Source organism: Salmo trutta, chromosome 6 (genome assembly GCF_901001165.1).
Source record: "Salmo trutta chromosome 6, fSalTru1.1, whole genome shotgun sequence".
Classification (NCBI taxonomy): Eukaryota; Metazoa; Chordata; class Actinopteri; order Salmoniformes; family Salmonidae; genus Salmo; species Salmo trutta.
Window position 1 is genome coordinate 18,929,651 of NC_042962.1, and position 25,536 is coordinate 18,955,186.

Here is a 25,536-nt window from a genome sequence, read left to right on the forward strand (position 1 = left end):
GTTAGTATTGTGGAGTAAACTACAATGTTGTTGATCCATCCTCCATTTTGTCATATCACAGCCATTAAACTATGTAATTGTTTTAAAGTCACCATTGGCCTCATGGTGAAATCCCTGAGCGGTTTCCTTCCTCTCCGGCAACTGAGTTAGGAAGGATGCCTGTATCTTTGTAGTTACTGGGTGTATTGATACACCATCCAAAGTGTAATTAATAACTTCACCATGCTCAAATGGATATTCAATGCATCTACCAATAGGTGCCCTTCTTTGCGAGGCATTGGAAAACCTCCCTGGTCTTTGTGGTTGAATCTGTGTTTGAAATTCACTGCTGAACTGAGGGACCTTACAGATAATTATTGTATATGTGGGGTACAGAGATGAGGTAGTCATTCAACAATCATGATAAACACTCCTGAACTTATTTAGACTTGCCATAACAAAATGGTTGAATACTTATTGACTAAAGACTGTTAATGTTTACTGTTCATTTGTATCGTTTATTTTAGTTTTGTTTACTATCTACTTCACTTGCTTTGGCAAAGTTAACATATGTTTCCCATGCCAATAAAGCCCTTAAATTGAATTGAGAGAGAGAGAGATGTTTTACTGATAAGAAAGAGGAGGGAAAGCGATATGTGTTTTTGGGGCAGCGCACACTCAAATCCCAGCCTCATTTATATGCTCATCTTCTCAGACTAATCAAGGGGAGATGCTGGGTAACTCAGCACAAATGGCAGCCACCACGATCATTTAGCAGAGCCAATGAGGCTTCCAAAAGTTCCAGTACCAGTTGTTTTCCAGGGCAGAGAAGAGGCGTGCGTGGCAAGACTCAGGGCTAAGGGACAGCTTAAAGTTATCTGGAAAGCCTTGCGGCACACCATGTACAAACACTGGTCCCCTCCTCTCCAGCCATGCACGGCTTCATTTACCCATTTAGCTCATTCACCGGCGCAGCTCTCTATAAACTTTATAGTCTCTGTATACATCCTGGGGACCCGTGCAAAAAAAAAGTGTTTTTCCAAAGAGAAAACTGCATAAAAAGCTTTAATAAAAGCTAAACAAAAATGGTTGATGGTCACCAGTGCACTGTGAGGGGAACTTGAGGAGGCAGTAGACTATGTCTGGAACATGAAATAGCACTCAGGTATAATGTCTTCTTTTGTTTACACATTACTCTCACTGGTTGAGATGTATAGTTAGAAACAGCTATCACTCTACTTGGTCTAAAAGCTCATGGATTCTTATGTCCTATCATTTGTTAAGAAGGCAAATACCGTCACTCTTATTTCAAGTGAGACAGATAAGATACAAACTATCCTTCAAGAAGCTGTTTCATCAGGTGATAGGAAGACCACCATCTCAAATAAAACATCTATTCGTCACATGCTTCATGAACAACAGGTGTGGACTAACAGGGAAATGCTTTCGAGCCCTTCCCAACAATGCAGAGAGAAAGAAAATAGAGAAAAAATAGAAAAGTAAAGCACGTAACAGCAGTAATAGTAATAGATACATAATGAGTAGTGATAACTTGGCAATATACAAGAGGTACCAGTACCGAGTCTATGTGCAGGGGTACGAGGTAATTGAGGTAGATATGTACAGTACATACCATGCATTCGGAAAGTATTCAGACCCCTTGACTTTTCCACATTTTGTTACGTTACAGCTTTATTCTAAAATTAATTAAATAGTTTCCCCCCCTCATTAATCTACAAACAATACCTCATAATGACAAAGCAAAAACAGGTTTTTAGACATAAAAAAAACAACAACTGAAATATCACATTTACATAATATATTCAGACTCTTTACTCAGTACTTTGTTGAACCACCTTTGGCAGCGATTACAGCCTTGAGTCTTCATGGGTATGACGCTACAAGCTCGGCACACCTGTATTTGGGGAGTTTCTCCCATTCTTCTCTGCAGATCCTCTCAAGCTCTATCAGGTTGGATGGGGAGCATTGCTTCACAGCTATTTCAGGTCTCTTCAGAGATGTTTGATCAGGTTCAAATCCGCGCTCTGGCTGGGCCACTCAAGATCATTCAGAGACTTGTCCCGAAGCCACTTTAGCACACATCTTTAGCTCTTGAAACCAGACATTGTCAGGTGTGATATACAACTGGCTTGTTTCTAGTAGTCTGTCTGTGATTGCTTAAGTGTGTGTGTGTGTGTGTGTGGGGGGGGGGGGGGGGGGGGGGGGGGCTCTGGGTTCTGTGTGGTTGGGGGAGTCCGCACAAAAGGTCCATTCAGGTGGCTGAGTGTATTTCAGTGGCACTGCTGTCAGATTATAGACAGGAAACAGTTCAGATAAAACTGTATGAATAGTCTGACTATAAAGCCAAGGGGGGGGGAGAGAGAGAGAGAGAGAGACAGAGAGACAGAGAGACAGAGAGAGAGATCTCCAGTAAACTACAGAGTGATAAAACCCCATCTTATTTTAACAATGGGCCATAAACTGTTTTACTGATAATGGCATCAATTGCTTTAGAGGCACGTTAACTTAAATTAAACTTCAACTAACTGACCAGAAATGGAATAATAATCACACATGTATACCCCCCCCAGAAATTGAAGTATTTCTCCCTAGGTATTTGACACTAAGTCCAGACAAATGTTTGCTTCTGCTTGGACCATCATGTACAATGCCTTCAAATATTATTAATACCCCTTGACTTATTGCACATTTTGTTGTGTTAGAGCCTGAATTCAAAATGGATGAAATACATGTTTTTGTCACCCATCTACACACAATGCCCCATAGTGACAAAGCAAAAAAGGGTTTTATACATTTTTGCACATTTATCAAAAACAACAACATTTAAATATCACATTTACATAAGTATTCAGACTTTTACTCAGTACTTTGTTGAACGACTTTTGGCAGCGATTACAGCCTTGAGTCTTCTTCTGTAAGACGCTACAAGCTTGGCACGCCTATATTAGGGGAGTTTCTCCCATTTTCTCCCGTTTCTCATGGTCTGAGAGTCCTTTAGGTGCCTTTTGGCAAACTCCAAGCAGGCTGTCATGAGCCTTTTACTGAGGAGTGGCTTCCGTCTGGCCGTTCTACCATAAAGGCCTAATTGGTGTAGTGCTGCAGAGATGGTTGTCCTTCTGGAAAGTTCTCCCATCTCCACAAAGGAACTCTGAAGCTCTGTCAGAGTGACCATCGGGTTCTTAGTCACCTCCCTGACCAAGGCCCTTCTCCCCCGATTGCTCAGTTTGTCTGGGCTACCAGCTCTAGGAAGAGTCTTGGTGGTTCGAAACTTCTTCCATTTAAGAATGATGGAGGCCACTGTTTTCTTGGGGACCTTCAATCCTGCAGACATTTTTTGGTAACCTTCCCCAGATCTGTGCCTTGACACAATCCTGTCTCAGAGCTCTACGGACAATTCCTTTGATTGGTTTTTGCTCTGACATGCACTGTCAACTGTGTGACCTTATATAGACAGGTGTGTGCCTTTCCAAATCATGTCCAATGAATTTAATTTACCACAGGTGGACTCCAATGAAGTTGTAGAAACATCTTAAGGATGATCAATGGAAACAGGATGCACCTGAGCTCAATTTCGAGTCTCATAACAACGGGCCTGAATACTTATGTAAGTAAGGTATTTTATATATATATACATATACACACATTCATTTTAGAATAAGACTGTAACGTAACAAAATGTGGAAAAAGTAAAGGGTCTGAATATTTCCCGAATGCACTGTATATTTAGGAATAAAGTGTCAGGTAGTTAACAGTAGCAGCAGTGTAAGTGATGAGTCAAAAAAGTTAGTGCAAAAAGGGTCAATGCAGATAGTCCGGGTAGCTATTTGGTTAACTATTTAACTAACTATTTAGCAGTCTTATGGCTGGGGTAGAAGCTGTTCAGGGTCCTGTTGGTTCCAGACATGGCGCATCTGTACTGCTTGCTGTGCGGTAGCAGAGAGAACAATCTATGACTTGGTTGGCTGGAGTCTTTGACAGTTTTTAGGGCCTTCCTCTGACACTGCCTGGTATAGAGGTCCTGGATTGCAGGGAGCTTGGCTCAGTGATGTACTGGGCCATCCGCACTAGAGGTCGACTGATTAATCGGAATGGCCGATTAATTAGGGCCGATTTCAAGTTTTCATAACAATCGGTAATCTGTATTTTTGGCCACCTATTTGCTGATTTAAAAAAAAAAAACTTTATTTAACTAGGCAAGTCAGATTAAGAACACATTCTTATTTTCAATGGCGGCCTAGGAACGGGGGTTAACTGCCTTGTTCAGGGGCAGAACAACAGATTTTTACCTTGTCACCTCGGGGATTCCTTATTGCAACCTTCCGTTTATTAGTCCAACGCTCTAACCACCTGCCTTACATTGCACTCCACGAGGAGCCTGCGTGGCAGGCTGACTACCTGTTACGCGAGGGCAGCAAGAAGCCAAGGTAAGTTGCTAGCTAGCATTAAACTTATCTTATAAAAAACGATCAATCTTAACATAATCACTAGTTAACTACACATGGTTGATGATATTACTAGTTTATCTAACGTGTCCTGCGTTGCATATAATCGATGCGGTGCCTGTTAATTTGTCATTGAATCACAGCCTACTTAGGACAAACGGGTGATGATTTAACAAGCGCATTTGCGAAAAAAGCACTTTCATTGCACCAGTGTACCTAACCATAAACATCAATTCCTTTCTTAAAAATCAATACACAAGTATATATTTTTAAACCTGCATATTTAGTTAATATTGCCTGCTAACATGAATTTCTTATAACTAGGGAAGTTGTGTCACTTCTCTTGCGTTCCGTGCAAGCAGGCAGGGTATATACAGCAGTTTGGGCCGCCTGGCTCATTGCGAACTGTGTGAAGTCCATTTATTCCTAACAAAGGTCGTAATTAATTTGCCCGAATTGTACATAATTGTGACATAACATTGAAGGTTGTGCAATGTAACAGGAATATTTAGACTTAGGGATGCCACCCGTTAGATAAAATACGGAACGGTTCCGTATTGCACTGAAATAATAAACGTTTCGTTTTCGAAATGATAGTTTCCGGATTCAACCATATTAATGACCAAAGGCTCATATTTCTGTGTGTTATTATGTTATAATTAAGTCTATGATTTGATATTTTATAGAGCAGTCTGACTGAGCGATGGTAGGCAGCAGCAGGCTCGTAAGCATTCATTCAAACAGCACCTTCGTGCGCTTGCCAGCAGCTTTTCGCAATTCTTCAAGCATTGCGCTGTTTATGACTTCAAGCCTATCAACCCCCGAGATAAGGCTGGTGTAACCGATGTGAAATGGCTAGCTAGTTAGCGGAGTGTGCGCTAATAGCGTTTCAAACGTCACTCACTCTGTGACTTGGGAGTGGTTGTTCCCCCTGCTCTACATGGGTAACGCTGCTTCGAGGGTGGCTGTTGTCGATGTGTTCCTGGTTCGAGCCCAGGTAGGAGTGAGGAGAGGGACGGAAGCTATACTGTTACACTGGCAATACTAAAGTGCCTATAAGAACATCCAATTGTCAAAGGTATATGAAATACAAATCGTATAGAGAGAAATAGTCCTATAATTCCTATAATAACTACAACCTAAAACTTCTTACCTGGGAATATTGAAGACTCATGTTAAAAGGAACCACCAGCTTTCATATGTTCTCATGTTCTGAGCAAGGAACTTAAACGTTAGCTTTTTTACATGGCACATATTGCACTTTTACTTTGTCCAACACTTTGTTTTTGCAGAATTTAAACCAAATTGAAAATGCTTCATTATTTATTTGAGGCTAAATTGATACTATTTATGTATTATATTAAGTTAAAATAAGTGTTCATTCAGTATTGTTGTAATTGTCATTGTTACAAATAAATAAATAATAATTTGGCCGATGAATCGGTAGCGTCTTTTTTTGGTCCTCCAATAATCGGTATCAGCGTTGAAAAATCATAATCGGTTGACCTCTAATCCGCACTACACTCTGTATCGTTTTACTGTCTGGTGCCAAGCAGTTGCCATACCAAGCGGTGATGCAGCCAGTCAAGATGCTCTCAATGGTGCAGTTGTAGAACTTTTTGAGGGGGAAGAAGTGTTGTCGTGCCCTCTCCACAACTTTGTTGGTGTGTTTGGACCATGCTAGATCCTTGGTGATGTGGACACAGAGGAACTTGAAGCTCTCGACCCGCTCCACTACAGCCCTGTTAATCTGGATGGGCAGGCCCTCCGTTTCCTGTAGTCCATGATCAGCTCATTTGTCTTGCTGACGTTGAGGGAGAGGTTGTTGTCCTGACACCACACTGCCAGGTCTCTGACCTCCTCCCTATAGGCTGTATCATCATCGTCCGTGATCAGGCCTACCACCGTTGTGTCGTCTGCAAACTTAATGATGGTGTTGGAGTCGTGCGCGGCCACGCAGGTGTGGTTTAACAGGAAATACAGGAGGGGACTAGGTACGTACCCCTGAGGGGCCCCCGTGTATTGTTGCCTACCCTCACTCCCTGGGAACATCCCTTTAAGAAGTCCAGGATCCAGTTGCAGAGGAAGGTGTTCAGTCCCAGGGTCCTTAGCTTAGTGATGAGCTTGGAGAGCACTATGGTGTTGAATGCTGAGCTGTAGTCAATTAACAGCATTCTCACATATGTGTTCCTTTTGTCAAAGTGGGAAAGGGCAGTGTGGAGTGCAATAGCGATTGCGTCATCTGTGGATCTGTCTTGCCCTCCCTCTCTCTCTGTCTGTCTCCCTCTTACTCAAATTGCACTTTGAAAAACACCCTTCAAAATGAGTCATCCAATGTTATCATACTCTACAGGAACAGAATTAACCAAATCTGGCTTAGGGCTCCCAAAATGCTAGAAATGTCCCTGATAATGACACTTTAAAAGAAATCTACATTTTCACCATCTGATAAGGTTAAGTGCCTTGCCCAAGGGAACATCTACAGATTTTTCACCAAGCCATCACTTGAATTCGAACCAGAAACCTTCCGATTACTGGCCAAAGGCTCTCATCAACTGCTAGGATACCCGCCTCCCTGTTTCCACTAGGAAAGACCCAACCACAGCTGCCAAGAGAACACTCCAAGTTTCAAAGAGTCATAGAAGATTTTGAAAAACATTAAGGAGCAATTTTGAAAAAACAAAAAACGAAGTAATCATACCATATTTTGAAAACGTTATAGAGAATCCCACTGTCAGACACAATCCATCAAAGTCACATCTAATATCATCTCTAAAACAGCAAATATTTCATTATCTGAGCATAAAACCTGTTTTACATAAGTCACATAAGCAGCTGCTTAGGGCCCTGTGGACAATCGGGGGTCCCCAACCAAGAAGTCAGTTGGGGTCTTAACTTACTGTTAGTAGAATACACAACGTGCTATCTTAACTATTTCAAAATGTGGTAATGCATCAGCAGTTGTCCTATTGATATGTCAGTAAATGTTCCCATGTCAGCTAACATTTTATAGATTGCTAAGTAAGTTAGTCTAGCCAGCAATCTAAACCTTATAGTTATCATGGCTGAATTACTGACCGGGTACGCAGGCCATGTGCCCAGGGGTTGTGACCTCCAGGGAGACCCCAATGATTTTGTCAGTCACTCTAACTCAGATATCATATGAACATGGCATAAGTCATGGCCAAATGTGTAGAATTGCAGGAAATTACTGCCAAATTTTTATCTCCGTCGTGTTTAAAATGTTTTGTCCCTGATGGTGACACTTGCAAAAATGTAGAGATCTACATTTTCACCATCTGGCCAATGGTGAGTCATGGGGATGGGGAGTTGTTAATTGACTGAACTCCTCCAAAACAAGAGATATCAATCAGCACTGGTATTGGTCGCCCCGCTTCGATAGGTCTGTATAAACAAGTCTTCCAGATAAACCATGAGTCATAGAACAGACATGTCGCTGGACAATCACATTACCAGGGGACTCTGAAACTCTATCTGACTGCTCGTCCTCCCATTGAGTGTGGGCGTGTCATTAAAGAGACTGCACAGAGTCAGATAAACGGACTGAAAAGGGAGGAAAAATAAGAAGGAAGACGGAGGACTAGTAATATAACATCTTTCAAAGTTGGAAGTTCATCTGGTTTGAGAGGTGCTGATAGTCTCCCACACAAATCTTTATCACTGCCAAACTAACTAACGATGAAGGAATGTGTTGGTGGCATACACAATGAAGACTCTCTTATGAGGTGATGCCATTGAGAACAAAAAGTGTAATGGTTTATGCTTTATTTGGTGGACATTTTGTGCTGTATTTAATAGACTCAGCCCATCCATGTCCAGCTAACCACACTTCCATTGTTTCATGTATAACAGATATTGGGGGTTTCAATGGTCAAAAGTGACATGACCTCAGCAAGTTGCTCATTTCACATTAGTTTGCACTGCTTTGAAAAGGAATACCTGGTCATATAATAATAATGTCTTTAGCTGTCGTAGTTTGCCAACCCTACAGTCTTTAGTATATAAATACACAATGTTGATGCTGATAAAATATCTTAAATGATGTCACATATTTTCTTCAAATCTGAGACTGATTCCCTAGGCAGTGTACCCCTGGTAAGGTTCATCCAAACATTGTGACCAATCATTTACAGTAGCAGGCATCTGGTCCAATATCTCACCAATCTGGTCCTTAGAAATGTCATTTGTTTATATTCATTTTTACCAAGCATCCTTAACATCACATCCATTGTGTTATAAAACCTACACAGTTTTTGACTAGTGATTTGAGGCATCAAAACATATATTTGCTCGCTCCCTTTGGTTTCGTTTGTAAGGCAAGATTAGTCCCCATACTGCAAGATCGTGAACAAGAATATATAAATCTGAATATTCTGACGGTAGGAAGTGAAACACAGACAAGGACAACCTGACCAGTGTCCTGCTAAACAATATAACGTTGTTATATGGTCCTGCAGGACACCCCATCCACATAGTTTAATTTAGCAAAGCAAATAGGGTTAAGGGCCTTGTCAAAGAGAACGTCAACAGATTCTTCAGCTAGGCGTCTCTGGGATTCAAACCAACAACCTTTCGATTACTGGCCAAACGCTCTTAACCGCCAGGATACCTGCCGCCTCGTTTACACTAGGAACGACCCAACCACAGCAGACAACAGACAACACCGAGTTCCAAAGTCAAAGATTTTGAAAAACATTAAGGTGCAATTTTGAAACAAAAAAACAAAGAAATCATACCATACTTTAAAAACGTTGAAGATAGTCACAGTGTCAGACACAATCCAACAAAGTCACATCTAACATAATCTCTAAAACAGAAATATTTCATTATCTGAGCATAACTCCTTAACAAAACTTCTAAAAAGTGTTTAGTGCTTAGATGCTACCTCTGAAGTTATTAGAAAATAACGTATTTTCATAATGGCTTCTTAACAGCCTATTTGGCCTCCAACACCGTATTCCCGAAATGCAAAACAGTCAATTTCATTTATTTGAATTAATCTGAACAAAAACACAGTTTTAGTCGCATATTTGTATTACTTAAAATTACTTCATATTGGCACTTTTTATCGAGTGATCAATAATTAAGAAATGTTTATTACTTGCATCAAGTTTAGTTGAGTTATTGTTTTGTTAGATGTTGCAACGTTGCATAACTGGGTCTGATGGATGATACATTGTTAGCTCAGTAATAATATCAATAATAGTAATGAATAATTATTATTATTGTTATTATATGGATGTGTATTTATTATTTTTATTGCTTGTTTTATTTTCTAAGTGTTTATGCTATTATCAAATGTAGCCAGTGGACTGATTTAGAAAGTTTCCAATTCAATATGGTAAGTTCCAAAAAAAAAAAAAAAAAACTTTTCAAAATACTTCAGTAATATGTCTAGATTATTGCACATATTTCTTGGATCGTCAATGATCAATGCAGCTGCAACTTTAGCAACACGCTTTATAAAATCCGCTTACCTGCAGCGAGACAAACTGGCAGCAGCAGCCTGAAGATCAGTCCGCACACCACCTGGGAAGCCATTCCTTTAGGATTTATAAAATATAAACAGACAGCTGTCTTATTGTGATACGCTGCTATCTGGCATTAGGGAATCTTAATGCACCCGTCCAGCTCTCTCCAAAGTCCAGGTGAGATGGCATTGTCCCGTTGGTGTCTCCAAAATCCTTTTTAGAAGTCCAAGTCCAAAACAGCGCTTTTGATAAGCCATAGCCAACAGCCGAGAAAAGTTTAGGCACAGCTGCTTCCTCTGCCCTTAGTTTCGACACCCCATATCCAAGACCCTAAACATCTGGGCCAGTAGAATAACAATCGTTATGCGGTGTAGCACACCATTTCTAACAGGGGGAAAAATGTGGTTGTAACAACAATGTTGCAGTTTATCCACACTAGGCTACCTGTTGATAACGGTTGGACCACGCTTATAGTAAATAAATACTTCCCTAAATTACAGCACCGTGCTTAAAACAGAAAACAATTATGAAATACGGTCAGCAAGTTGCATATTCATAATCTCCGTCTTGGATAGTTAACGGAGTTTGTCAAGCGTCCTGTTTCTTAATTCTCCTTTAGTTTGGTAAGAGAAGACACTTAGAAATGCGTAAAAGCGTAACTATAATTTCCTTCGGAGTAGCCTTAACGGACATCGCGCACGCCCCAGCCCCGCACAGCTCTATGCTTTACCTCATATGATTACAATTTTGTCCTCCTCAATGAAAACTTCACAAGACCACCCTGTAACTGACAAATGACTCCACCATTCAGAAGTCAGGCAAGAATTAGGGAATGATGCCTAGTCCCCAATGAGGAGGAGCGGGAGGTAGACGCAGGGCAGGGCTGTGAGCGTGTAGCCTAGCCTAACATGTTGCTCGCCCCTCCTCTCAGAGAGCCGCAGGCGTGGCGACCGCATTCCAAGCCCTCCTCTGGGTCAGGTAACTCCAACCCTCACAGATTCCAAGCTGGGCCGATTTTACACGACTAACGGGAAAAGGGCAATAAGGGTTGAGCCTTGCACAGGGACAGGTCATGGACTTGTAGTTCACTATTATATTATTTGGATATGATCTACACAATCTATATCATGTTGTTATAACCATAGAGATAGAGCATGTTCACACACACACACACACACACATACATTACCAGTCCAAAGTTTGGACACACCTACTCATTACAGGGTTTTTCTTTATTTTTACTATTTTCTACATTGTAGAATAATAGTGAAGACATCAAAACTATGAAATAACACATATGGAATCATGTAGTAACTAAAAAAGTGTAAAACAAATCAAAATATATTTTATATTTGAGATTCTTCAAAGTAGCCACCCTTTCACTTGATGACAGCTTTGCACACTCTTGGCATTCTCTCAACCAGCTTCATGAGGTACAGTAGTCACCTGGAATGCATTTCAGTTAACTGGTGTGCCTTGTTAAAAGTTAATTTGTGGAATTTCTTTCCTTCTTAATGCGTTTGAGCCAATCAGTTGTGTTGTGACACAGTAGGGTGGTATACAGAAGCTAGCCCTATTTGGTAAAATATCAAGTCCATATTATGGCAAGAACAGACATGATGGTCAGTCAATGTGGAACATTTCAAGAACTTTGAAAGTTTCTTCAAGTGCAGTGGCAAAAACCATCAAGCGCCATGATGAAACTGGCTCTCATGAAGAACGCCACAGGAATTGAAGACCCAGAGGATAGGTTCATTAGATTTACTAGCCTCAGATTGCAACCCAAAACAATGCTTCACGGAGTTCAAGTTACAGACATATCTCAACATCAACTGTTCAGAGGAGACTGCGTGAATCAGGCCTTCATGGTCGAATTGCTGCAAAGAAACCACTACTAAAGGACACCAATAAGAAGAAGAGACTTGCTTGGGCCAAGAAACACGCACGATGGACATTAGACCGGTGGAAATCTGTCCTTGAGTCCAAATTTGAGATTTTTGGTTCCAACCGCATTGTCTTTGCGAGACGCAAAGTAAGTGAATGGATGATCTCCGCATGTGTGGTTCCCACCGTGAAGCATGGAGGAGGAGGTGTGATTGTGAGGGGGTGATTCGCTGGTGACACTGTCTGTGACTTATTTAGATTTCAAGGCAAACTTAACCAGCATGGCTACCACAGCATTCTGCGATACGCCATCCCACCTGGTTCAAGACAAAGGAGATGATTGTGGACTACAGGAAAAGGAGGACCGAGCACACCCCCATTCTCATCGATGGGGCTGCAGTGGAGCAGGTTGATCGCTTCAAGTACACCAAGGAGGTGTCCACATCACCAACAAACGAACATGGTCCAAGCACACCAAGACAGTCATGAAGAGGGCACGACAAAATCTTTTCCCCCTCTGGATACTGAAAAGATTTGGCATGGGTCCTCAGATCCTCAAAAGGTTCTACAGCTGCACCATCGAGAGCATCCTGACTGGTTGCATCACTGCCTGGTATGGCAAATGCTCGGCCTCCGACCGTAAGGCACTACAGAGGGTAGTGCGAACGGCCCAGTACATCACTGGGGCAAAGCTTCCTGCCATCCAGGACCTCTATACCAGGCGGTGTCAGAGGAAGGCCAGCCACTCTAGTCATAGAATGTTCTCTCTGCTACCGCACGGCAAGCGGTACCGGAGTGCCAAGTCTAGGTCCAAGAGGCTTCTAAACAGCTTCTACCCCCAAGCCATAAGACTCCTGAACATCTAGTCAAATGTTGCATCCCCCCCCCTTTTACACCGCTGCTACTCTCTGTTGTTATCATCTATGCATAGTCACTTTGGGGCGTGTCAGGCCCCAAAGTGAACATAATTGTACACTCACAAACTCCATTAAAATTGAGGGCTGAGGGGCTTACGTTGCAAACTTCCCTTGCTTGGCTAATCTTTTGGACCGATGACAAATATGGCCTCGTGGATTCCCCCAAGGACATTGGGCTGAGGGTTTAGGGCCGAGGGCTGTCTACATTGAGTTTGAAACGCAGCCCTGGTGTCACGTTTACTCCCGGCCACCTCTCTGGTGCTTGACGTCGCCCGTTGTCTCGTCATTACTCACACCTACCACCACCGTTATGCGCACCTGCGCCTCATGACACTCACCTGGACTCTATCACCTTCCTGATTACCTCCCCTATATCTGTCACTTCCCTTGGTTCTTTCCTGAGGTGTTATTGACTCTGTTTCTCTTTCATGTCTCCTCGTTTCTTGTTTTGTACTATGTTCTATTTATTATCAAATTTGCACTCCCTGTACTTGCTTCCCGACTCCCAGCGTACACGTTACACATGGCCTCCACAATCACCATACATCAACTCAATTGAGATGGTTTCGGATGAGTTGGACCGCAGAGGGAAGGAAAAGCAGCCAACAAGTGCTCAGCATATGTGGGAAGTCCTTCAAGACTGTTGGAAAAGCATTCCTCATGAAGCTGGTTGAGAGAATGCGAAGAGTCTGCAAAGTTGTCATCAAGGCAAAGGGTGGCTACTCTGAAGAATCTCAAATATAAAATGTATTTTTCCATTTGTTTAACACATTTTTGGTTACTACATGATTCCATATGGGTTATTTCATAGTTTTGATGTCTTCAGTATTATTCTACAGTGTATTAAATAGTAAAAACAAAGAAAAACCCTTGAATGAGTAGGTGTGTCCAAACTTTTGACTGGTATTGTATATATATATTGTCACGGATCCCCGGTACTGCTGCTCACAGATCCCCCCGGTACTACTTCGCTGGCCTCTAGGCATTACTGAACTGTCTAAATACGCACCACTCCTGGTTCCCATTTCCCCTGATTAGTAATTGTATATATGTGCCCTCTGTTCACCATTGTCCTGGTCGGTTGTTGTTCCCATGTCCGTTGGTCTTGTGAGTACCTGTGCTTTTGTTGTTTCGGTTTTCGTGGTGCGTGTGTTGTGCATTTGTTATTACGGGTCTCGTCCCGTGTATTGTTATTACGGGTCTCGTCCCGTGTATTTATTAGAGGTTTAACCTCACTCTTTTGTTTGGGTTACATCCCTGTGTTTTTGTATACGTGTTTGTTTTGGGCTTCGTCCCTGTGCCTTTCATGGCATGTTGTATTTTTGGGTGGAGTATTAAAACCCCTATTATTCCTGTGCCTGTCTCCAATCATTTATACAGCGTGACAGAATAACCGACCCTAAATGGAGACTGCGGGATGGTCCGTCCAACACCGCTGCAACTTCGGCAGCTGCAACTGGCAAATCTGACGCCGCCGCAACTTTGGCAGCTGCATCTGACCCGCACAGCGTCCCTGTGGTCGTCCCCGAGGCCTGTATCATTCCGCTGCTAGTGCAGTGCATCGGGGTACTGTCACGGATCCCCCGGTACTGCTGCTCATTCCGTTCAATAGCTCCGGAGGTCTACGTCACCAGCCTCTAGGCTTCACTGAACTGTCTAATTACGCACTCCTGGTTCCCATTTCCCCTGATTAGTAATTGTATATATGTGCCCTCTGTATCCCATTGTCCTGGTCGTTATTGTTCCCATGTCTGTTGGTCTTGTGAGTACCTGTGCGTTGTTGTTTTGGCTTTCGTGGTGCATGTATTGTGTTCTCGTTATTACCGTCCCGTGTATTGTTGTGTACTTGTTATTACGTGTCTCGTCCCGTGTATTGTTGTGTACTTGTTATTACGTGTCTCGTCCCGTGTATTGTTGTGTTCTTGTTATTACGGGTCTCGTCCCGTGTATTGTTGTGTACTTGTTATTACGGGTCTCGTCCCGTGTATTGTTGTGTTCTTGTTATTACGGGTCTCGTCCCGTGTATTGTTGTGTTCTTGTTATTACGGGTCTCGTCCCGTGTATTGTTGTGTTCTTGTTATTACGGGTCTCGTCCCGTGTATTTATTAGAGGTTTAAACTCGCTCTTTTGTTTGGGTTACATCCCTGTGTTTTTGTATATGTGTTTGTTTTGGGCTTCGTCCCTGTGCCTTTCATGGCATGTTGTATTTTTGGATGGAGTATTTAAACCCCCTGTTACGTATTCCTGCGCCTGTCTCCAATCATTTATACAACTTGACATAGATAGATATTTATTAATACTCCGACATTGCTCATCCTAAATGTTCTATATTTTTCTTAATTCCATTCTTTTACTTTTTAGATTTGTGTGTGAGATATTACTGCACGGTTATTGCTATGAACACAAGCATTTCGCTACACCCGCAATAACATCTGCTAAATATGTGTATGCGACCAATAAAATGTGATTCATATTATCTATGGTTATTGCGTATTCAGACTTTTCTCATTCATTAATTGCTAGGCCTATACTAATTGTGTAAAAATAGGCTAGTTGAGGATTATATTAGGAATAGGCCTTCATGCATATGGTTATGATTTTGTACTTCACTTATTGTATGAAAATAACAACATGTAGACCCATGTAGGCTAAACCTACACACAGTAAATCATAGCCTAACCTATGGCTCAGCAACAGTAATCTAGGTGAGGTATTCATAGGCTACAAAACAGTTTGTGTAACAATTTGTTTGAAGTAGAGTACAGATATAGGTTAAAACGCATATGCTTTGTGTTGTTACACAACTTAAAACAAATAGCGCAGTAGCAGGCCTGTTTGGTTTTAGAAGAATAGTCATGTATAGTGAAAGTCATGTATAGGCTACAACAGCGACATCTATCGGGATTTGAGTGGTGCAACATGAGCGCTTCAGAGCCTTGCTACAGTATCTGTGTTCCTTGGGACATCCCTACCCCGTTGAATTTGCATTTTAAAATGGTTAAAAGTAATGAACTGTCATGAAATGTGATATTTGGATGAAACCAGATCAAAGTATGAAAAATGACAGTTGCTTCTACATTGATAAAGTGTGATCATAAAGTTGCTGGTCCCCTCCCCCATGTCAAAGACTTGGATTCAGGAGGCAGAATTATTAAGGGGACAGTGACATCACCCTAACTGATATTCTCTTACCTAATTTAAATAAGTACGCCTTCTAACCAACATCTGAGAAGGTGTGTTTGCAGAGGGGCGTGGTTTATATGTAAATAGCTACTCTACTGGTGCCAAAATTTGACTGTAGGGTTTGAACAAATATAATTAAAAGTTTACACTATTCATTTATCACAAATATACTTATATGTTTCCCTTTTCATCTGTGTCTGGCGTTAGCTAGATACTGACCAGCATGGAACAAAAGGGGGGAAAGGGTTGTTCAAAACTCTGACGCAGTTGTCATGTCAACACATCTGTCAGAGCTGCTGTGAATTGCATCACAAGAGACATGCCAAACGGGAGATGTATATTAGAAGAAAGTACATCATTGATGCAGTTTCAATGTCTGGGTTGCTTTAAGTCATTTAACTTTGGGGCATTTCTATCTCCCAAAAATATGATGGGTGTTCCAGGGACAGGGTTGGAGAGCCCTGGGGGCAAGGGTTAAGGTTAGGGTTTAGGGTAGGGACGTCACAAGGATTCAAGACAGCAGTAACCTTTCTACCTGTCACTGTCATCTGAGAGATTCTCTTTCCACAAGGCCTATAGGCCTATCCAGTTGTTTTTATTTATTTAACCTTTATTTAACTAGGCAAGTCAGTTAAGAACAAATTCTTATTTACAATGACGGCCAAACCCTAACCCGGACGACGCTGGGCCAATTGTGCACTGCCCTATGGGTCGTACCTAGTGTTATGAAATCTATATCAGTTGTATTTTCTTAGAATGTAATTTGAATAGAGAACAGTGATTGTTAGTAGCATATTCTAATGTTGCTAAGCAATGTGGCTAAGCAATGCTACTGTACCACTTCTTAACCATCTAAAAGTGGAACGCCCGAGTGTCGCAGCGGTCTAAGGCACTGCATCTCAGTGCTTGAGGCGTCACAACAGACACCCTGTGTCACGTTTTAGGGAAGACCCAGATGCAGACAGTGTCAAAGTAACATACGTTTATTACTAGAACAGGGGATAGGCAGTCTCAGGGTCAGGGCAGGCAGGCAGAGGTCAGTAATCCGTGGTGGGACAAGGGATGTCAGGCAGGCAGAATGGTCAAACCCAGGAAAACTAGAAACAGACAGGAGCAAGGGGAAAACCGCTGGTACGCTTGACAAACAAAACAAACTGGCAACAGACAGAGAACACAGGTATAAATACACAGGGGATAATAAGGGGAGATGGGAGACACCTGGTGGGGGGTGGAGAAAGCACAAAGACAGGTGAAATTATGCCAAGTGTGGAGAGAAAATGTTGCAGTTTTTAAAACAAATTTCATGCAATTTTTTCCGTGGGGCAGAGAGAAACATTTAGTTTTAAAGCTATTTTCCTACAATTCTACACATTATGGTCATACACTTAGGTTAGGTTGGAGTCATGAAAACTCGTTTTTGAACCACTCCACAAATATCTTGTTAACAAACTATAGTTTTGGCAAGTCGGTTAGGACATCTACTTTGTGCATGACACAAGTCATTTTTCCAACAATTGTTTACAGACAGATTATTTCACTTATAATTCACTGTATCACAATTCTAGTGGGTCAGATACACTAAGTTGACCGTGCCTTTAAACAGCTTGGAAAATTCCAGAAAATAATGTCATGGCTTTAGAACCTTCTGATAGGTTAATTGACATCATTTGAGTCAATTGGAGGTGTACCTGTGGATGTATTTCAAGGCTTCAAGGCCTCAAACTTCAAGGCCTCTTTGCTTGACATCATGGGAAAATCAAAAGAAATCAGCCAAGACCTCAGAAAAATAATTGTAGACCTCCACAAGTCTGGTTCATCCTTGGGAGCAATTTCCAAACGCCTGAAGGTACCATGTTCATCTGCACAAACAATAGTACGCAAGTATAAACCCCATGGGACCACGCAGCCGTCATACCGCTCAGGAAGGAGACGTGTTCTGTCTCCTAGAGATGAATGTACTTTGGTGTGAAAAGTGAAAATCAATCCCAGAACGACAGCAAAGGACCTTGTGAAGATGCTGGAGGAAATAGGTACAAAATTATCTATATCCACAGTAAAACAAGTCCTATATCGACATAACTTGAAAGGCCGCTCAGCAAGGAAAAAGCCACTGCTCCAAAACCGCCATAAAAAAGCCAGACTACGGTTTGCATCTGCACATGGGGACAAAGATCGTACTTTTTGGAGAAATGTCCTCTGGTCTGATGAAACAAAAATAGAACTGTTTTGCCATAATGACCATCGTTTTGTTTAGAGGAAAAAGGGGGTGGCTTGCAAGCCAAAGAACACCATCCCAACCGTGAAGCACGGGGGAGGCAGCATCATGTTGTGGGGGTGCTTTGCTGCAGGAGTGACTGGTGCAATTCACAAAATAGATGGCATCAAGAGGTAGGACAATTATGTGGACATACTGAAGCAACATCTCAAGACATCAGTCAGGAAGTTAAAGCTTGGTCGCAAATGGGTCTTCCAAATGGACAATGACCCCAAGCATACTTCCAAAGATGTGGCAAAATGGCTTAAGGATAACAAAGTCAAGGTACTGGAGTTGCCTTCACAAAGCCCTGACCTCAACCCTATAGAAAATTTGTGGGCAGAACTGAAAAAGGGTGTGCGAGCAAGGTGGCCTAGAAACATCACTCAGTTACACCAGCTCTGTCAGGAGGAATGGGCCAAAATTCACCCAACTTACTGTGGGAAGCTTGTGGAAGGCTACCTGAAACGTTTGACCCAAGTTAAACAATTTAAAGGCAATGCTACCAAATACTAATTGAGTGCATGTCAACTTCTGACCCACTGGGAATGTCAAGAAATAAAAGCTGAAATAAATCATTCTCTCTACTATTATTCTGACATTTCACATTCTTAATATAAAGTGGTGATCCTAACTGACCTAAGACAGGGAATTTTTACTAGGATTCAATGTCAGGAATTGTAAGAAACTGAGTTTAAATGTATTTGGCTAAGGTGTATGTCAACTTCTGACTTCAACTGTATATTAGCTGACATGGGCTAATTGATTGACTGTCAGTGACTGACATAAGAGAAATACTACTGATGCACTATCAAAATTCTAACTTGCACCTTATATTCTCCTATTCCTACTCTCAACGGTAAGATGAGACCCCGACTGATTTCTTATGTTCGGTTATGCCTAGGGCCGGCCCTGTGCGAGGGGCCATGTGAGTGTGAAGTGAATTAGATACGGACATCATCACAAGGATACAGCATCACACACCAGGCCAGTAAAAACAGAACCAAAGAGCTAGCTACTGTAGAACCAAAGGACACATATGTGGATCCATATTTGTACAGGCATACAGCTGTAACTACTGTACATCACATTGCTATTCTATCAAAGAAAAACAGATATGTCAATCATATGAAAGGAACCACAAAATTCATTAGACAATGTGTAAAATGAATATCCAAGTTTCTTGTGAAAATGCTTGTGGAAAAAACACTATGAAAAAGGTGCTGTCTAACAGCACAGACAGTGAGAAACAGGTGAATACAGCTTGCAAAAAAACAAAACATACATACTGTAATTGTTTATTTATTCATTTAATATTACATAGTGAATAAGTAACGGTGCTGAAAATAACCTTGGCAGTGATTTAGGTCTTAATAACATGAACAACCATCACTACAAGCCAAATCTCTAGCTCCCATACAAACCTGCTCCATCTACAGTATTGTCATTACGTCATTGAAAACACTTCTACATTTTCCACCATCTTCCTATTTTCCTTTGTCTGTATGAGGATCCATATTTAGAAAAAGTTGTTTAAAAAAAAGAAGGTTAAATATGGTTAAAAACTTCAGTCAGTGTATAAACCGTAAGAAATAAGCGATAAATCATACAAAACCGTTTCATTGAGTTTCAGTAACTTTAACGCAATGTAACAGTGTGTGGATCATAATTAAAGGGACATTTGACTCACAAATAAATGAATACCTAGAACGTTACTGTAGATATATGCGTTGGATGAGGTCCAATTTGGAATATGACTGATCTATTCCTTTAATTTCCTATAATACATTTCTATCATGATCTGGTACCACGTATGGCAAAGACTGTCAGACAATCTAGGTAATAACTACTGTAAATGTAGTCAAAAATGTATAACTGTCCCTGTGTGTATATTATTACATATACACAAGTTAAACTGTAACAAGAGTTTGCATATTGAAGGAGGAAAATTGTGTTTCTAGCTAAATCTCGTGAAAGAAAGAGTAGGCTTGCGGAGTACACAACAGGACAGTGTGCTGCAGGATTTCATAATTTGAGGTAAAAGGCGGAGGAGAATCCACTAGAGATGGAGGTTGACTTTCACTTTTGCACACCTGGGTCACTGTCGTCCCGCTCGTAGCTGATTGGCTGCAGTTGCTGGACGATGTAATTGGCCATCTCGTGGGTTCCCGCAGCAACCACTCTTCGGGACATGAGGTCAAGAGGACCCCCTGGAAAAGAAAAACACATACATATGTTATGTAACAAACACACTCATATAACCACATATTAAAATAAACTATAAATAAACTATTAAAAAAATAAAACTATAGATAAATACATTAATCAGTCCTAACCCTAAAGCCTCCCCCCTAATAAATACAAAAACGAAATTAACTATTTCAATCACATTTCTATTCAGGCACCATGGCGACCCACTACAAGACTGTTGGAACTGGTTGAAAGGTTGAATGGAGTCTCTTCCAACATTACAGGGAAGGAACTGATAGCTTGGCTTCGCCTGGCCTCAGAGGGCCCTTGTTCTCTCTGGGCTGCCAGAGACTGAACTGCAGCACACCCAGCAGCTGACCACATGATCCTGACCTCACGCCCAGACCAGTCCCTCACACTCTCAACAGTGGTCCTTTTGTGCAACACCCCGGGCCTGGAGAAGAAGAGATGAACGAGGCGGGCAGCCAGTCACTTCTTCAGCCGGATATCAAGCTCAGCCTCACAAAGGCTTAAGAAGTCCATTCACTCATACAGTATCACTCAAGGGATAGCAGCCATGGTGTGAAATACAATACATTTTGGATTCTCTTTTTTAAAGTCAGTGTGTCCATCACAATAATGACAGCCTATAAGAACTGCTTTAATCATACTCTAGGGACTTTTCCATAATAACAGCATGCATTCTTTGCATTCTGTGGGGCCTCAATAGTTATTTTCTCAAGTGAAAGCTCTAGTTAATTTATCCATCTCATCTCTGCCTCCTCCAGGAGAACCGTACAGCTGAGAGCTCAGTTTGAGACCAGATAACAGAGGACAGACAGGACAAACGATTTAAACAAACATTGACTGCTTGTGAAACCGGTCCCTATCACCCATCGACCATCATTGACGAGCAGTAACATATTCTATTCTAGAACCCCCACCTGAGGTGTCTATGACGACCCCCCCGGCCTCTCGGATGATGACAGCTGCGGCGGCGATGTCCCAGCAGTGCAGGCCGTACTGATAGTAGGCCTCAGCCGCCCCCGTGGCTATCAAACACAGGGCCAGGGTGGAGCTGCCGATGATCCGCACCCTGGAACACAAGGAGTAGCCTAGGGCCGTGTGTATCAAGCGTCTCAGAATAAGAGTGCTGATCTAGGGTCAGGTCCCCCCTGTCCATGTAATCTTATTCATTGTTATCCAAAAGGTAAAACTGATCCTAAACCAGCACTCCTACTCTTAGACATTTTAAATGTACGGCCCCTGGTCCCAGATCTGTTTGTGACAATGGCCATAGGGGTTGGAGAGAAAGATCAAACAGATCTGGTACCAGGCTATTCAAGGAAAGTCTAGGGCCAAAATACATCACTGTTTTGACATTTGTAGCGCGTCACATAGACCCTGATGTGAGGCCCATTAGACCAGGCTCATGTTCATTAGGGAACACAACGGAAAATTAGTGTCCAGGTAATCCCTCCCTGTTTCAGTCTGTTTTCTTCCGTTTGGTGCCTAATGAAGATGACCCAGAATGACCACTGAAAGTATTGGAGAACAAACGGTCAGTTCGTACCCATGAGTTGGAGCACTCAGTAACTTCATGATGTTCCCTGAGAAAATGTTCAGTGTTGCTGGGTCCCGCTTGGCTCCGATCTCGGTCAAAATGAGCGCCTTGGAGACATCTAACAGTTGTTGGGAATAGAAAAACAGCTTTAGATTAGGATAATGGATACAGTACAGGTGTGGGAACTTAATTTGATCACTCTTTTGTTGCTGAGAATTTTCCTGCACCGCAGGAGACAGATCTTTGTGATTTACATAAATTCACTGAAAACCCACAGTTATATTAACAGTATTGCACATTTCATGTAGTCTAATTTTGGCAAAGTAAATAGCCTAACCACATATGTTTGAATCCTATTGCTGCAGGATTCTTTTGCTGTGACAATATAGGTCAAATGAAGAGTGTATATCTGTACATTTTGGTAAACCAATATTTTTTTTAACATAAATTAATCAATCAAGCTTTTGATAATTCTATATGGTACAATGTTTGAGTTGCTTCCCTTGGTAGTTTAACACATTACAATCCACTCCGAAAATGTGGGTGTGTCACACAAAACAACAAGGAGAAGTTGACTTACCTTTTTCCTTTGATACTTGGATCCTTACACCATTGCAAAATGCCCCATGGCCTTTTCTAGCTGTGTATAATGTCCCATCGAAGCAATGGTAGATCACTCCAAACTCAAGCTACATTTGAAAACAAATGAATAATAATAATAATGAGAATATTTTCAACTTGATCAATTCTGTTTACCCACATTACTCATGCTTACCTCTTTCTTTACAGCGAAACCAATGCTAACTGCAACCATGGGGAAACTGAGAAAATCAAGTACATCATCAGTAAATCATCTTTGGTGATAGTATTCTATTGACGACAGAGCATTCATCTTTTATTTTTATTATCAGCTATGTTCTCTTGATTTCAACATGTATATTTCCAAATCACTAATCTGAGGAAATGGCTGTCGTGTATATTTTTGTGTAGGAATCTGTATTGTACCTGTGAACAAAGTTGCAGGTCCCATCGATAGGGTCTATGATCCAGGAAGGGCTGTCTGTGAGGAAGCATTTCTCCCCAGCTGCAGACGACTCCTCTCCAATGAACCTGTCAGGTCACAATTTACAGTGAGTGAGTACCTTGATTCACGTAACAATAACGTCTTTGCTTACCCCGTGGCTGTAAGGAAGCACCATTCACTATCACTCAGCAGTGTCAGAATGAGATGCCTAAATTCACTGGTGTGTTAAAATGCTTCAATTCACAAAGCAAAGTTAGCTATTAGCTCACTAACCCTTACAAGGAGATAATTTTTTGATGATTCAGTTTACCATCACTCGCTTGTGAAGAGAGAAGCCAACGCTTACTATTTTTGACCCATTCCATTTAATTGCCTAGACAATTCCCCTGGACCCTATTTCTTCAGAATCCACAGATCTGAATGGACTGGAAAGGATGTTGTCAATATAAGGATGGCTACATGGCTGTGGCTCCACCTAGCCCTCCAATACTGCTAACACTTATTCAGTAAACACAGAGATCTTTCAGATCAGGAAACGCAGAGGGACTAGGTTAAGGGGCTAGCTAGGGGCCAGAATGGAACCACCCCTGTGTTGGGAAGATACCATTGGCATACATGTTTGAATACACAATTGGAAGATGGGGGGTGGGGGTGGGCAAGAGGCGTCACTACAGACACCCTGGGTCGAATCCAGGCTGTATCACAACCGGCCGTGATTGGGTGTCCCATACGGCGGTGCACAATTGGCCCAGCGTCGTCTGGGTTTGGCCGGTGTAGCCCGTCATTGTAAATAAGAATTTGTTCTTAACGGACTTGCCTAGTTAAATAAAGGTTAAATATTTTGGGGGGGGGAAGATACCATTGCGTACCTGTGTGAGGGGAACTTGTCCCTAAGGGTGGAGATGATGAGCTCTTCCACCTGCTGGTCTGCCTCTGTCACCAGGTCAGTTGGAGTGCTCTTCGTGCTCACACTCTTCTCATGTTTCACTGCTTCCTGCACTACCTGGAGGGAGCAGGAACAAGTAACAAATAACACACACCACCAACATTCAAGACTGGGAATCAGGACTGTCTGTGACATACAGTACATGGGCTTTCCAAGTCATTTTTGAGGGTATTCCCAGTTTATACAGTATCAATATATTAATGAATTGGCCTATTTTGAAGATTGTAATCTATGCAACAAGCTTTACTGGTCCCACTTTTTTAACAGGTATCATATAGGTAACAATGTGTACCTACACTGTAATTACATTGTATCTGTACCTATAACTGCAGTACCACAAAAACGTGGTCTTAGAGTCACTTCACATAAAGTGAGCCCGGTTATCTTGTCCACTGTTACAATGTCTGCTTTGGTCTGCCTGGTTAAACAGGATAGGAAGATCGGAGTGTCAACACGGTGAGGCATAGCAGGTCATGAACATGCGCTGTCTAAAGTATAGCCCAAACGGACGTAAATGGAATAATACTGCCATCTGCCGGCCAATTGGGCTATCTAAAGTAAAGTGCAATGGGTAAACTTACTGCACTGTATTGAAATGATTAAACACTTGTTGAAATACAGTGTTAACATGTAGGTCCAAAAAATAAATATATATATAATAGGTCTACGGGGCAAAATAACCCCTGCAGGTCCTCAATACAAAATAAAAATAAGAATTTGTTCTTAACTGACTTGCCTAGTTAAATAAAGGTAAAATAAAAAAATTAAAAATGACATTGTAGCCTTCGAGATGTAGCCAGGTTAAAAACCTTTTAGCCAGGTTCGAAACCTTGTAGCCAGGTTTGCAAAAATATAAGATGTCGTTACCTACATTAAAAAAACGTTACAAAGAGCAACATAGAGACATCATGGAACTGATGGATTACGGCGCCCTTGATTTACCTTGCCAGCTCTACATGCAACTTCTACAGCAACATCCATGCACTCCCGCCAGCCCTTGTCGCTTTCCGAAGTTGCCATTTTATAATGAGGAGCAGATGCTATTGTTTTGCCGTTTACATCACCTTATTCTAGACATCCAGCAGTCAGCAAATTATAACCTATTATGTGGCTTGCGTGCGGTGTAGGCTACGGTCTCTGCTATGGTCCCGTAATGGCCGTTGTCCTCTGTCGACTTACTCGGTGCTGCAGACGGGTGCTCTCGCCTCCACCGTCCTGCTATTGAGTGGATTTGTGCGGCCTATATGTCCGACCTTCGATACAACAACATTTGTAAATAATGTACGATTCTACGTCGGATGCGAAGGACCTTGATAGGCGCAAAACAAATCTCTAAAATAGTCCCGTCAACGCCGATGAGACGTTACCAGTCTGTGTGGAACTAAATAAAAGCAACTCCATGTTATTGACAGCCATTGTCAACCTGTAGCCTATAAATAAATCCAAGAAATAACATTTGGCGAGGAAAACGCTTGATTAAACAATATTGTATTTTACATATTTAACTCAAGTTAGCTCAGCACGTAGAATGAAATATATTGCAGGTAACAACGATTTATCCAGAAGAAGATGCAAGACGCATTCTTCTCCAGTAATAACGAAAGAGATGCCGTAGTGAGAAAGGTAAGCGGAACTACCAC

General features: G+C 41.8%; 2 protein-coding genes across 3 annotated transcripts in view; both read right to left on the minus strand.

Annotated features, from left to right (window-relative positions):
• The window catches only part of LOC115195579 (piezo-type mechanosensitive ion channel component 2), a 160,145-nt gene extending 149,178 nt beyond the window's left edge, over positions 1-10,967 (minus strand). The window contains exon 1 of one of the 2 annotated variants that reach the window (XM_029755585.1): positions 9,941-10,967. In XM_029755585.1, coding sequence (XP_029611445.1) covers positions 9,941-10,004 — 64 coding nt within the window. In that variant the 5' untranslated portion in view covers positions 10,005-10,967. The remainder of the gene's footprint in view (positions 1-9,940) is intronic. The other variant, XM_029755586.1, reaches the window with a different exon arrangement.
• An 8,489-nt stretch (positions 10,968-19,456) lies between these two features.
• On the minus strand, positions 19,457-25,536 carry LOC115195581 (inositol monophosphatase 2). The gene is made up of 8 exons (XM_029755590.1): positions 24,839-25,536; positions 23,820-23,953; positions 22,932-23,036; positions 22,702-22,747; positions 22,507-22,615; positions 21,936-22,044; positions 21,307-21,458; positions 19,457-20,382 (listed from the first exon to the last, which is right to left on the minus strand). The coding sequence occupies exons 1-8, from the start codon at positions 24,914-24,916 to the stop codon at positions 20,252-20,254; spliced, it is 864 nt and encodes a 287-aa protein (XP_029611450.1). The 5' UTR covers positions 24,917-25,536; the 3' UTR covers positions 19,457-20,251.